This window comes from Lathyrus oleraceus, chromosome 1, assembly GCF_024323335.1.
Source record: "Lathyrus oleraceus cultivar Zhongwan6 chromosome 1, CAAS_Psat_ZW6_1.0, whole genome shotgun sequence".
Classification (NCBI taxonomy): Eukaryota; Viridiplantae; Streptophyta; class Magnoliopsida; order Fabales; family Fabaceae; genus Lathyrus; species Lathyrus oleraceus.
Genome location: NC_066579.1, coordinates 446515099 through 446529907, shown reverse-complemented (window position 1 = coordinate 446529907; position 14809 = coordinate 446515099). Strand labels below are relative to the sequence as shown.

Here is a 14809-nt window from a genome sequence, read left to right as displayed (position 1 = left end):
ATATCCCATTAGATTTGTTGGGATCTAAATTTTGATAATATATATATATATATATATATATATATATATATATATATATATATATATATATATATATATATATATATATATATATATATATATATATATATATATATATATATATATATATATATCGTTAAGAGCACATATCGAAAACTTCTAGATAATATGTATGATTTTTTTTATTAAACGACTATTAGAATGTCATCCTTAAAATAATCAAGGATTAAGTTAGATTTATTTCCTGGTGAAGAGAAAATATATTTTCTTCATACTCATCAAACTTAGATAGTGATCAAGTAGATGATCTCCAAACGCCAATTTTTTTTAACACAATACTACTTTTAGATTTTCAAATCACAATTTAAATTTTAAAGTTGGAGTGTTAATAATGTTATTAAGAAATCTATACCATTTCTCATAATTATGCAATGACAATTGACTAAATTTGACATTTTTCAATGAAAGAATTGCTTTTAAATTTCAGCTTATAAATGTGCCTTTATAATGTTGGAGTATATCTTCTAACAATCGGTGTTCTCGCATCATCAATTATATATTACAATTTTAAAAATTACTAGAAAGATGGAAGATATTGATAATACAAATGTAAGTTCAAATATAATATACTCTCTGTTTTTCAATAGGTGTGATATTTCATATTTTTATTTATTTCAAATTATTTGTCTCTTTAGAATACCAATATATATTTGTTCTTTCTTTCCATTAACTTATCTTTATTTATTATATTTTAATTATGTAACTACTCCACTATCTATTATTAATAAGGATATTCCAATAAATAACATTTGTTTTATTATTGAAATCAATACAATTAAAAAAAAAGTGAAATTTTAAATAAAAAAAAAACCTATTATGAGACGAAAGGCGAAAGGAGTAAATTTTGTTTTCTTAATTTATAATAAATAATGTTGACTATAAATTTGTATAATATTTAGTGTTTCTATGGTCAAGATTACTAAATTTATATAATACATAAGTGATCTTGATAATCATTTAAAATGTTAGAAACCTATGTTGAGATACTTGAAATGTTTTAAGGTCTGTAAATAAATAACTCAAAAATTGTTTTATCTTCATAAACCCTGCAGTACATAAAGAGACATACACAACTCTTCCTTCCACTCATCATTTGTTCTATGATGTAAACCACCCTCACTTGCAACATCAAAGTGTTATGAAGAGTTTAATGTCAATGAAATGTCTTGATGACAACTAGAGCTAGTTTTTTCCAGTTTTATTCGATCAACAACAATGACTGCATAAAACACAACACACCTGTCACTGTCAGGTAAACCTACACCTCTTCTTCCCTGTACAATTCCAGTCAGCATTTCATTTTCATTCAGTTTCTTTACTTAACCACAATCATGTGTTTCTTCCCTCAACCAAGAAGAAACTCACATCTACATCTCTACCTGTACAATTCCAATCAGCATTTCATCTATATTTAGTTTCTTCAGTTAACCACGATCATGTGTATATTTCCTCCACCAAGAAGAAACTCACAGGTGACAATTTTGCAATGAAGCCCGCTATGCAACTCGAGTCCATCTTCCACCACACATTGGACAGCCGTACGCCCAGCGGCTCACCCACCAACTCTCCCGGTTATTTTGACTAGGAAGGTTGGTGGAACCTGAGGAAGCAAAAGCAGAAGTCTGCCGTAAACATCTTATGCACTGCACCAAACACAAGTTAAAAGAAGCAGATCATTTATATATCCGATCAGTAACAATACAAAATGGTGGTGTGGGGGGGTTAATTTTTTTAGTGCTTCTATTGCATATGCGTGTTTATATAGTGAAGGTAGACATGTCGAAGAACGAAAATAGAATAATATCCACGTGGAGGCAGAAAGAAAAATAGGAGTTTGGGAAGAAGAATCAGGAGAAGTGTCGTTTTACTAATTTTCAAGCATCATCGAAAGAATAACTTTATTTACAAATTTGATCCTGATTGAACACAGTAACAAGTTTGACAAAACTAAAGTTTTCAGTTAACATCAAAGCTTACATTGGTTGGCACTTAGCAACTTGTCTTCTATCTATTGGTAGGGATATATATACAGAGAGAAAAATGGCACCGGCTATATTAGAGATTAAAGGAAAACTTGGGCGGTACTTAATAACAACTAAAAAGCACTTGTTGGTTACTATGCATACACACGTACAAGAAGAAAAAAAATGAAAAACTGTACAAGACTTCTTTTCATACCTTGTACCAGACCCCTTCAAGGCCAGTCTTCCATACTGCAGTAACAACATCTCTTCGAGATCCCATAATACCAAGATAAGCTCCCAGACTCTCTGAAGTGTTCAACCCAAAAGCTGCATCTCGTTCAGACATCCTGCGCTTCCTTGGCCACAAGCCACTGGCTTCATGATAGATATCACTATTTTCCAATGAACTGGAATCAAGTGGATTTAAAAGTGTTGGTGCATCACTTGCATCATCCTCATCATCTAGATCAGTCCAAGGTCCAACATATGAATTCTGTCGGTGCCACTCTTCTGCTGGAGGATGGAGATCTAGCTCGCGTAGTAGAAGACCAGCGGCATCTGCACCTCTAGGGCGAGGCATATTCTGCATAGTCGTTTTTTATTTAATTATGGGGCAGGTGCCACTCTTAGGAAATTTAGCCACTCAGTCCAAGGAAAGAAACAGATCTTAATTCACCCAAATAAAATAAAACAAACAAAAGCATGTACTATATCAAGAGCTCAATATTCATTCATATTAACTGTTCCTACATGATCTATAACAGTGTGCTTTATGATTAAATGAGAAACAACATGCTAGTTTAAGACAACCGAGCCCCTTTCTATCCCTATTTCATTCATTTCTATCATTCTTGCATCATATTTTCAAATCATGAATTGAGTGGCATCTTAAACTAGTGGAAATAATGCATCATGCTTGTGAAATAAAACTCATAACTAGTTCCATTTGTCTACCAGACACACTAACTTTGAAATGAGAAAACAGAAAGTTACCTGCATATGTGGGCCAAGGGATGCTTCCACAACCTCTGGCATTACAGTGTAGTTCCCATCAATATAATGCAAACGAACCTGAATGTTGCTGCTCCCCACCTGAGAAACTGGCAAGGGGTGTTGCAGACCAGAAGTTCGGCGACAGAGGTCCATAACTACTAGAAAAAGAACCTTGACCTGCATTACTAGTGCTTTAAAACCTCAAGTGAAATAACAGTTCAACTGCTGTAAGCAAAGGAATGAATTGCCATGGTTTCCAAACATTTATGTCAGTCACAAATAACAAAAATAAGATATTTTAGGGCAAGTTGTAACTAAGTTATACCTCTTCAAAAGTATACCCCTGACCTGCATTTCCAGTACCAAATCTTGAACGCCCTAGAGACTGTTCTTCACCTCCTCTTGACCTAGGCACAAGCTGAGCTCGTCCTGTCTGATTGTCATCTGACCTAACCACACTTGACACTGGTTTTGCAACCTCCTCCACCTTGCCAGGAACAGAAGCATTAGGTTGAGGCTTTTGTGTATTGTTATCGGCAGTTCTCTGCACACCACTCATATAGCGAGGAAGTTGTGATCGTCGAAAGAAAAAGCAGAAGAGCAAAAGTTGGCATAATCTATGAAGGAAATGACAGTCCCCCATAAGTCGAACTGCAGGTGAGCCAGGAAAAGTTCCTCTATTAATGCTTGTGGGCATAAAAGATGAAGGACCGCAGATGGGGGGATTAGGAGTCGGATTGGACACTCCATCAGAAGTGTTGCTATCCTTGGCAATTGCCCCTTGCACCAAAGCTTTCATCTGTGTGCTTCCACTAGAACTGGTTGTCCCATTTTCACCCCCTGGACGACATTTTTTGCCTTTATTTGATACATAAAATAAAAAATAATGCTGATAGTCAAAGCAATCAAAAATAAATTTCTATCACAATGAAAAGCAAAAGGCCCAAAACTTTGCGCCTAGGTAGATCCATAGTGTCGAGACTTTAGAAGTATGAGCCAATACATTTATACAATTTTTTAATGAAAACCTAACAAACTACACGAAAGCAACAATCAAAGCCTTTTTTTCAGTTATATGGGTCTGTTAGAATTCTTATTTTCTCATGAATGTAATGAGAATTCTCAATTGAATTCTCTTAATTTCAGTTTTTGCATTACTTAACTTTGATTACAAAGGATTGAGATCTATTTAATAGAACCATATATCTCAACTGAGTTAGTTACAAGTTTCCTAAAATCTAGGGATTAGTTTCCTAGATTTTAAGAGTTAGTTAGGGACAGTTAGGTTGGCTATAGTACTGTACAGCTACTGCACAGTAATTACAGTGTGGACTGGTTAAAACCAGTTCCTTTAATAGGATCAAACTACACATCATCAATCAAATAATGCCATAATGTGCTACTAAGAATTGTGTCTGCTGCTGATCGACCATTTAAATTCAAATCATTCTTAATGGTTTAACTGTTTTCTATTGTAAGAAATATCTATTTCTCCCTCCGTCTCATAAAAAGTGTCTCATTTGCACTTTTTTTATGTCTCAAAATAAATGTCATTTTAGAATAACAATACAACATTTATTATTTTTTTCCACTACTATACCCCTATTTATTAGCTTTCACTCTTTTCAACAACTCCACTGACTATAATAAATAAGGGTATTTTAGTCAATTATACCAATTTTATCATCAAAATCAACACATTTAATCATTTTCTTAAGAACCGCGCATAGCTCAAATAAAACACTTATTATGAGACGGAGGTAGTAATAAACAATATATCATATTGTTGCAGACCTACCCTGACTTGTTGCAGGAGCTGTTGAATTTTGGGCAGGACCAGTGACCTTATTTCGGTTGCTTCCAGTCCCCGCAGTCACACCATGACTTGCCAGTGTACGACAGAAACTTGCATACCGCCGCAACCGCGTGATAAAATGTGAAGCCAGATCAAGAACTGAATCAACATAGGCCTACATAATATTGAAACAATTATGAGATTTATATACATATAATAGGTAGGTAGGTATATTTATCTACATGATGTATTAAATATGCAACAAAATAAGTTCTTTTACATGTACAATGATGTTAGGACATCTAGGCGTATTCTACAAGAAAGTGGGTCCATGAGGGAGAAAATGAAAGTTTGTTAGTGAGGTGGTTTGTGGGATCATGAGATTCTGGGTATTATACATACATGAGCAGGAGGGTGTAAGGGTGTTGATAAATATTGTTAGAATTGGTCAGGAGAGTTTTCTCTCTGGTTGTGAGCTTTGCTCTGGAATAGGATCTTTGACTCTGGTTTATCTTTTGCATTGTTTTATTTTCCGTTGTAGAGCCTTTGGGCTCCTTTTTCAATTTTCAGTCATAATAAACAATTGTTTTCCTCTTTGGATTTCTGGGTTCAACAGCTATGCATATATAACCATGCAGTTAGCAACTGTCAACTGCTGCAGCAGAGAATTGTGCCAAGATCTTCCCGTCAAACAAAATATGAAGCATGTGGTTACAACTGTAACAAACCTGAATACATGGATTTAATGCAGGTTCAACAGCTACTGCTTCAGGATCAATGCTGGATAATGTCTCACCAGATACCTGCCATGGATCAGGCACTAAAGCTGAAGGGTCATTTAAAGCAGACTCGATTCCCTTTCCGAGCATATCCAACAATAACCTAGCTTGCATATCCAGAATCACTGCCCTGACCTCTTGAGCATTTGATCCTTCAAGTAGCCTACACTTTATTCGGTCTAGACTCTGCAATCATACAAAACATGGTTGTGTTAAGCCCTAAAACACTCCAGCAATAAACCAGAAAGCTAAAATGTAAAGTTAATGTTTAACAATATAACGAGATATTGTTGAAATATATATTATCTACAGATATCCCATATGAAAGCCATAGAAAGGGGTTGGTGAAACTTTGTTTGTCCCTCAGAGATTAAAGTGTCACCATATTAAGACCCCTTTACTTCTCTGGTTTCCTATTTTCATTTCCACCAAAAAGAATAAACCTTATAGATGATACATTCTAGAAACTTTTGAAAATGTTTTTTTTTAAAAAGATCCAACAACAACCGAACCTTATCCATTTAAGTGGGGTCGGTTACACGGATCAAATTCCGCCATAATGTTCTATCCAATTCGAAAATTTCAAAAATGCCAATAACATGTTTTTCAGTGTTTTCAAAAATGCAATCTCCTTCCATCATCTCTCTACCATAATTATTCACTTCAGTAGCCTTTTCATCCATGGCCCAATAAAATGAAAAATGAAAATATTTTTAGAATGCAAACAGACTCTTTGTTCTTCAAAGGACTTCTCATTAAATTAGACATTCAAAGATCTAAAAATGCCACAAAATTCACCCTTTTATTACTTCACCACTTTAGCTTTTGTATGGATAAATCTTGAGACAAATGTGCATCTTTGAAGGACCAATGTGATGAAATTTTTTGGAGGACTGAAATGGTGACACTATAACGTTTGACAGACTAATTTAGTAACATAAATCTAATTTGACAAAACTCAATCTTTGGAAGACCAATTGAGGTTTTACTAGTGTTATGAGATGAAAATGCTACTAACAAGCATTTGCTACAGGATACATATTCCAAATAATATTATATTCATAAAAAACTATCAATAACTTTATAAATACATGAGAAACAACAGAAAATAATAAAACACCCCTGGAGTTAAAAGACAAAGAATATAACTAAGCAAGCTAATGGTGATAGTTTACGGAAATATACATGACAATACTGTTGTCTGTGCTGAGCAGTAGGAAGGGAATGGAAATCTGCATCTAAGACTGCAATAACACTATTAAGTGAAACTGAAACCAAAATAAAATAAAAACCTCATTAGCATACAGAATCAGTCGAGAGTAGCAATTGTGCAGCCACAATAGAGTGCATGAAATAGTTAGCATCTCTAAATTTCCAAGCACAAACACCAAAAAAACACAAAATAGTAGCAAGACTTAAGGACTGTTTTATTTGATTTTGTAAAATTGTTTTTTAGTTTTTAAATTTTGAAAACAATAAAACTTGTTTGGTAGCCTAATTTTACAAAACTATTCTCTATTTAAGAGTTTTAAAAACTAAAATAGGTTTTAGATGTTATGGTGTTTAGTTTTGGAATTTGGAAAGAAAAACAAGGAAAAGTTATACATTTTTCATTAATGGCAAATTTGTAATATTGTCCAACTTTAAAACAGTCTTTAAAAGTATGATTACCAAACATGTTTTATTTTATTTTTTTAACTCAAAACTATTTTTTAAAATTGATTTACAAAATAATTTATAAAAACTAAAAACTAGAACTCATTCAAACAATGCCTTAATAATTTGCACATCCTTACCAATACCATCCTCAGCAGCACTTTGTGTACAACCCACAGCATCCCACCAATCAATTCCAACCAAAAGGCTCCACCAGAACCTGCTTTTCCCAACAGATGTTAGCAGAGAAATAAACCATTGACCAAAAAACACATCAATCACAACTTTCAGTAAAATTATGGGCATAGTTAGAAAAGATGAACATGCCACATCCTAAAGCATTTTAATCAATCACCTTTCAGCAATTTCACGTTCCCAAGTTGAAGAGTTTGCTTTCACTTGACCAATTGGAATAGCAGGAGGAAGAACCCGAATTATTTTCAATATGGTCTGACCCTTGCTTGTGTCATGCCATACAGAAGCTGAACAACAGCTTGTTGCAGAAAAAGCAGGAGCAGCAATTGCAGCTCCAACATCAATCTGATAGCTGGCTACAGGTGTAAAATTTAAGCTAGAAAAAACGCGGACTCCGCCCCGAAGAAAAGCAATGGCCATTTCACCACCATGAGCTGAGTAAACAACTCGTGAGAGTGCCCTAATATCACTTGGAAGATCAAAAGCATTGACATTGTCCCCTTTTGAGTTATCAAAACCAGACTCAGATGCCTTTTGGACATTAGCATTCATTCCGACTGGAGGTGTTTGACGATTCTCGAAATCATTTGTTGGTGGAATACTCATATCCACTTTGCACTGCCAAACAGCTTGCATAGGAAGCTTTCCACCAATACTTGAAGTAGACTTTTCAAATACTGGATGGATGACAACAGGCTGCAACGATGATTCCCAGCGTTGCACTCTCCACCCTGTGATTGATGGCCCCTCATCTAGGTCAAAAGGGGACATGTACTGCCCTGCAAAGATAATGCTCAATGATCAGTCCACATGAAACCCCAGGCAAAAAATTCTGACAAACATGAATCACAGGCAGTATTGTTGAGATATGTAGAAAGCTAGATAAGTGTGTGCGTCCTACTGATATATCACTCAAGTTGGTCTCAGAAGGAATGCCAAGTTGCACTAGGATGATATTCCAAGAGCAGAAAGACCATTAGTGAGAGGGAATATGTCACATAGTATCATTTGATATTCAAATTTTGTATCTTGTATTGTGGATACTGAAGTCCTATTGTTTTGTAGCTGATTAATTCTATTCAAAGGAGAAGTAGTTTTGATGATCAATTTGCCGGTTTCATATTTCATATAAAAACCTGATGTTCTGCAAAATATAGACATCTCAGGCTTTAATTAAAAATTATTCACGATCTTTTACAGGAATTCATTTTATTCAGATTAGCAATATTTGGGTTTTTAGCATTTTATCTTCTCTGTAAATTTAATGGTTCGTCAACTGATTAAGTGTTAAGGAATATATCATAGTGCCTGTGAAAATAATAGGTTTACGGATAAATGGTCTTAAAATCTTGAACAGCTTAACACAATATGGGTAAAATAAGGCTTCAGAAATCTTAGTGCCATTCAATAGGAATCAGTTATAAATACGGGTAAGATAATGATATATATAATTAATAATGTACAGAGAATATTGAGATTGAAGGAGGGGGGATTTGGGTTTGTCAAGTGCATACCCTCAACTATCACAACAGCTACCACAGAACCACCATGAATCGGATCAAAGGCTACCGTTGATACACCAGAACCCCAGGCAGGGGTTGCTGTAGATTTAGCTGTGGCTTCAGGACTCATATATGCTGAAAAATTTGAAACTGGTGAGCAGTAAAGTCGTATAGATTCACCAAGCTTTTGGTCTGTTTGGTTTTTCCCTTGGTTTTCTTCAGATAACAGATAATCTTGCCAACAAAATAAATATGCTGCTAAAGGTGCAAAACCACTCCAGTTGGGTGGGCTACGAGGTGGGACACCATTATTAATACTTGTCTTTGGAGTTAATAGTAAACCTCTTCCAGAAGACCAAGGCATAATCTCCCATACAACAATGGTAGATGGATTGACAAATGGTACAGCGGCTACATGCAAAATACCACTTTCTGTAATGATAGCATCACCAGCCACAATGCCTCTGGGCCCACAACCCAATTGTCCTTTAGTGAAAAACCATTTGGGTGATGTTGCATTCTGACTAGGAGGCCATTGTGACCAATGAAGTTGAACTGAGCCTGATGAGAGTACAGAACATACACAGAAAAAATTGGGCCATCTAGCTGAAATCAAAACAACCCCATGTGTTAGATACACAAGCATCTTACAATTTAATACATAGTTCTGCACTATTAATTAAAACAAAAAAGATGACGACAACAACAACAACAACTAAGCCTTATCCCATTAGGTGGGGTCGGCTATATGGATCAACTTTCGCCATAATGTCATAATGTTCTATCAAGGACCATACTTCTATCCAAATCATTAATCTCGAGATCTTTCTTAATAACTTCTATTATGAAACAAAGAGAGAATAACATAGTTCTAATTTAAGGTTCTGTTATGAACGACCAACATCATCAACTTACAAAATTTGTTTTAGTAGCCCAAGAAGGGAGACATTGGATATAATACAGAGAATGGATCACAAAATTTGCAAGTCATACTAGGATGACAAGTGTCATCATGACATGAGTTCTGGTAAAGATAACGCTCCATTTTTGAAGTATATGGGCTTGATAATTAGGCACCATCCAGCCACTAAGACAGTTGAGTATCATAAATTTGTAATATACAAATCAGATAAATTTGTAAAGAACATTAAGTTTACTACTTCATCTCAAGTGATCAGTCTTCATGGAGACATTATCAACAAAAGTAAATTCACAAAAACAACATAAAAAATTGCTAAAGGCTAATGTGCAACAGAAAATACAGAGAGCAATCAGAAGGCCCGTGTCAATGGGTGAAACAGGATAATTAAAAAACAATCAGTAAAATTAAAAAGAGAAACCGTGCAACAGTCAAACTCTAGTCCCAATACACAACCATACACATGTCCATACACCTATATCCCTCTTCTTTCACGAAATAATAATTTTCGAAACATGAAAAGTGGCAATTAGGATAGTAAATGCAAAAAAAATAGACCTGAAGTTTGAGATTGTTGTGAAATAAAGTTTTCCTCAAACATTGACTTTGAATTGGCAGGAACACCTGATTTGGATGAAATCCACCTATACTATATATCAAAAAAGCAATTAATTCAGTTTAAAAAAAAAACAGGTCACATTGAAAACTGAATCATATAGTTTGACATATATTTTTGTATTAGAATATACCCAAAAATGTATTGTTTAGCCAAATAAGTTTCAGGTATAATTAGAGTATGGTGAAAATTTGAACATAGCATAGAGGAGAAGTTAACCACATACCGGAGACACCGCTGATAGCCACTTTGTAGCAACTGAAATATCTTGCCGCCACTCATGCTCACACTGCCAACAGCTAGTGTCCAGTACAAAATTAGCTGGCCCCTGAATGGGAAAAAAAATATATAGCCATATATGAGTAATGAAGAAGCAAGTGAAGAATAAAGATGGGCAAAAGGGGCAGGCACAATACAAGCACTAGGTCACTACATTAACAACCTTCAAGGTTAATACATAGCTAACTCTCCCATTAAGGGATTTGAAAATTGCATCTCAGTTTGCATGAAGCTATCACACATAGCTAAATCACCCGTCACATGATTTTTTTAAATAAAAATACCCTCAGTTCACAGGAAGCTATGGAATGTGGGGTAAGTTATAGCAACAAACTCAGTTACAGGCAGAGCAACTTAGCAATTAAATCTATGGCCATAGGAAACCTATAACAGAATATTTAACAATTATACGAAACAGCTATGCTAGAAATTTTTTTATAGTAGTATCCGCTTAAGTAAAACTGGCTTACTTGAGATGGCTGAGTCCAAATAGTTACCCTCCCATGGAAATTTGCTATCAATAATGCACGGGAACAACAGGCAGGGGACCATTCAATAAACTGGATGGAATCACGAGGAGAATCTGCAAAAGGTGTTAGTGCAACCAATCAAATTTCCAAATGTATGAACGCATTTGCCTATATAGTGAAGAAGTTCAGTTCAGAGACTAAAAGCTCAGGGGAAAATGCCAAGAAAGAACATCAAAATATTATTTTTCATATGATGATCAGTCAGTGAAGCAAATCAAAGGAAATATCCCATACTTGATGGCAATGAGAAATTAACAGATGAGGTAATTGCATATTCGATCTCTGCTAGTGTTATACAGGATCTCAATTTCCTTAGTTTTCTGGATTGTATCATTTAGATTCAACTCATCTTATTTCTTATTTTACCAATTTTACACATAAAATGTCATTTATCAAACCATTCAACATATTATTATTTATTATTATTACTGTTATGATGATGATTTATCATATATTTTCATCATAAAAATCCTTCGGGACTTTTCTTTTAAAATCAATTATATTGCCCCTCTGGTTGTGAAACAGTAATTTCATAAAGATTTGATTACAACTTCAAAAGGAGTCAATCTGACACCTGATGCTTATAAGCTATCCAGATCAAAATCCTCTAAAGGTTTAATCCAAAATATGATTGCCAAAAAATTCTGACAACTAAAAGATTCCTTCTCTTCTATCAACTTGATGCCCTATGCTTAAACATAATACTCCTAAATCCATATTTAGCTTATGTAGGATCACATTGTTGAAAAGCCTCTAATTTATCAAAACCTTGATATTGGTAATGAAGTTGAAAAAGACGTTCCAAAATTTGGTATTGTTTGCCCAATTTTAGCACTGCTGCCAAGTGAAGAATAATATCAAACAAAACCAACCCTTACAGTAAAAGTGAAATAGTCATGACATCAAAGTACCTGCTATGACATTGAATACCGCACATTCAGTTGGCCTCTCTGGGATCACAATATGTACAGGAATCCAAAATGATGGACTTAGAATTGAGCTATGGAAAAGGAAACACTAAAAACCATTACGAAATTGCCCGCATAAATAAACATACAGAGTATCAGCAGCAAGCCAAACTAATGGATACAGATGAGTGAGTAAGGTTAAGACATCATATGTGTGGCTGTTTGTCAATATAACCTCAATGATTTGAACAAATATTAGAAGCACATTTAATAAACAATATGAACTTTGGACATTGTTAAGCTAGCTTGTTTTCATATGAACAAGTTTTTGCTTGCCATGAACTCCGTTCATTCAGATTTCCTTGTAGGCTGTCTAACAAATGAAAGCATATGTATAATATGCAAAACTGACATATATGTAGATGTTGATCAGAAATTCAGGCTACAGCCTATCCTTTAGCGCATTGTTTAATGAACCTTGTGCGATATTACTAGAATTATAAACCATACAGAACATAACTTAAAGTAGTTTGAGATTCATTTGACTAGAAAGGAGAAAACTAATTAAGATCAAGAAAAAATATAATATAAGCTAATCAGAGAAAGAAATTAAAGACACTGTACCGACCACCTAAGATAAGCATACCAAAAGATATATCACATAATACCTCTTCCCAGTGCTTCTTCTGGTTTGGATCTTACAACAGGATAGATGTGATTGAGAAAGTTTGAAATATTAACCAATCAAATCTTCTTGAATTCATCCATAAATTGTTAATTGCCTTGGACCCCCAAAATCATCCCAATCTAGTAAATTATTTTGCTCTTAGATTTTGCGACTAACTCAGTCAGACAAAACTCTACTTATTCAAACTTTTAGAATTTGCACCTAACTCAATCAGACAAAACTCGCTTGTAAGACAAGAGTTGCTTGAGTCTTATAAACACTACCTTAGTCATGTCTCTAACAAATAGGGGACTCTCAACACATCACACTCAGAATTGGACATCTAAAATGTGGACTAATAATGCAGATGGAACAACATAAAATCTTAACACACCTTCTCACATCCAAACTGAAGATTTGGAGTATGGACAAATGCAGGTGGAATAACAAAATCTATGATAACCTTTGATATCATCTTAGAGTTTGTGTTGAGTTTAACTTAACTACACAAATCAGACAAACCATAAACCCTAAACCCTAAATCAAGTAGAGAATATGAAAATTGACCAGAACACCCGTGGTTAAAGTGACTATTTTACCCTTGGTCCCATAATTTCATTATTTTTGACAAATAAGCGGCTTCCAATCAATATTTCGGCCGGGATATTACAATAATCTATGATAACCTTTGATATCATCTTAGAGTTTGTGTTGAGTTTAACTTAACTACACAAAACAAGACAAACAAGATGAGGGCTGCCCCTTACTTATAATCATTACTACAGTCATATACTCATATCATATCTATATTCAACATTTAGCAATATCCAACAATGAAACTCAGACACCCCGAACACGACACCGACACAGATACGGCGACACCAATAATAAATTGAAAAAGTGAATAAATTAAACGCAATCACATATGTCATCCGATACAGAGACATACATGCATTTTTTCAAAGGTGTCGGTGCTACATAGTTATCCAGAGATATTCAGAAAACAGGAGTAGTGAGTGGATATTAAAAACAGACTGACCTTGGATCACTGATACAAGCTTCAGAAGCACACGCTATAGCATTCATTTTTCCACACCAAGCAACGGCACTGAAATAAAAACACATATCAACGGTAGCAGCATTACGATAAGAATCAAAAGAAACAAACAATTCATAAATGTAAAATTGAAATAAAGAACAGAAAACATGTGAACCTGAAATAGCGACAAATTTTAGGAAAATCCATCTTGTGAAGTAAATAGACGTCTGGCTGTTCAAGGCTAATTTGAAAAACGGTGGCGGGAGCTTTCGAGAATGAGTATTGCTCTTGTTCTTCTTCTACTTCCACCTCCATTGGATTCTTTTCTTCTTCTTCGTGTTGTTCTTGTTCGGGATCATTCACTGTTACTTCTACTTCGTCTTTCTTCTCCTCGAAATCCTTTGAATTTGGACTTGAATTTGAATTGGATTTCGAAACCTCTTCGTTTTCGCGATTCTCTTTTCCCCCGCCAATTTGATCCATGTCTCTCTGATTTTGATGTATAGAGGAATGGGATGAAGGCAATGGAAGAGTGAAAGAGAAGAGAGAAGAAATGGATGGTTGTTGCAATGGCGGAAGCAAAAACCGTTATTGAAAGTGACAGATGAAGAGAAACTGAAGTACTGATTAGACTCTAATTTGTGGGTTTATGGGAGCAGTACTCATGTAAATTTGTAATGTCAGGGCTAAATTAAATTTATCATAAATTTCGACCATTCATAAAATCCAACTTTTTTTTTTTTTTTTTTTAACTTTCCAATTAAATTTTGCATCCTTCTAGAAAACAACTAGACATTTTGCACACACAAAATATGACTACAATAGGATATTTTTCATCAATATTTGTGATAAAATATTTGTCAAATGTATATTATTTATAAATTAT

General features: G+C 34.6%; 1 protein-coding gene across 3 annotated transcripts; it reads right to left on the bottom strand.

Moving 5' to 3' along the window:
• Positions 1-1101: 1101 nt before the first annotated feature.
• Positions 1102-14587, bottom strand: LOC127082377 (mediator of RNA polymerase II transcription subunit 16). Of its 3 annotated transcripts, none has more exons than XM_051022611.1 (16): positions 14099-14587; positions 13924-13992; positions 12221-12309; positions 11250-11362; positions 10727-10828; positions 10443-10533; positions 8978-9571; positions 7624-8242; positions 7409-7488; positions 6798-6880; positions 5562-5798; positions 4837-5008; positions 3364-3896; positions 3039-3215; positions 2260-2628; positions 1102-1724 (listed from the first exon to the last, which is right to left on the bottom strand). In XM_051022611.1, exons 1-16 carry the CDS (start codon positions 14404-14406, stop codon positions 1578-1580), a joined length of 3783 nt encoding a protein of 1260 aa, XP_050878568.1. In that variant the 5' UTR covers positions 14407-14587; the 3' UTR covers positions 1102-1577. The 3 variants fall into 3 exon arrangements, with proteins under 3 accessions (XP_050878568.1, XP_050878572.1, XP_050878578.1); XM_051022615.1 differs by having other exon boundaries at positions 3364-3878; XM_051022621.1 differs by lacking the exons at positions 13924-13992; positions 14099-14587 and having other exon boundaries at positions 10443-10528; positions 12221-12291.
• Between the last annotated feature and the right edge of the window lie 222 nt (positions 14588-14809).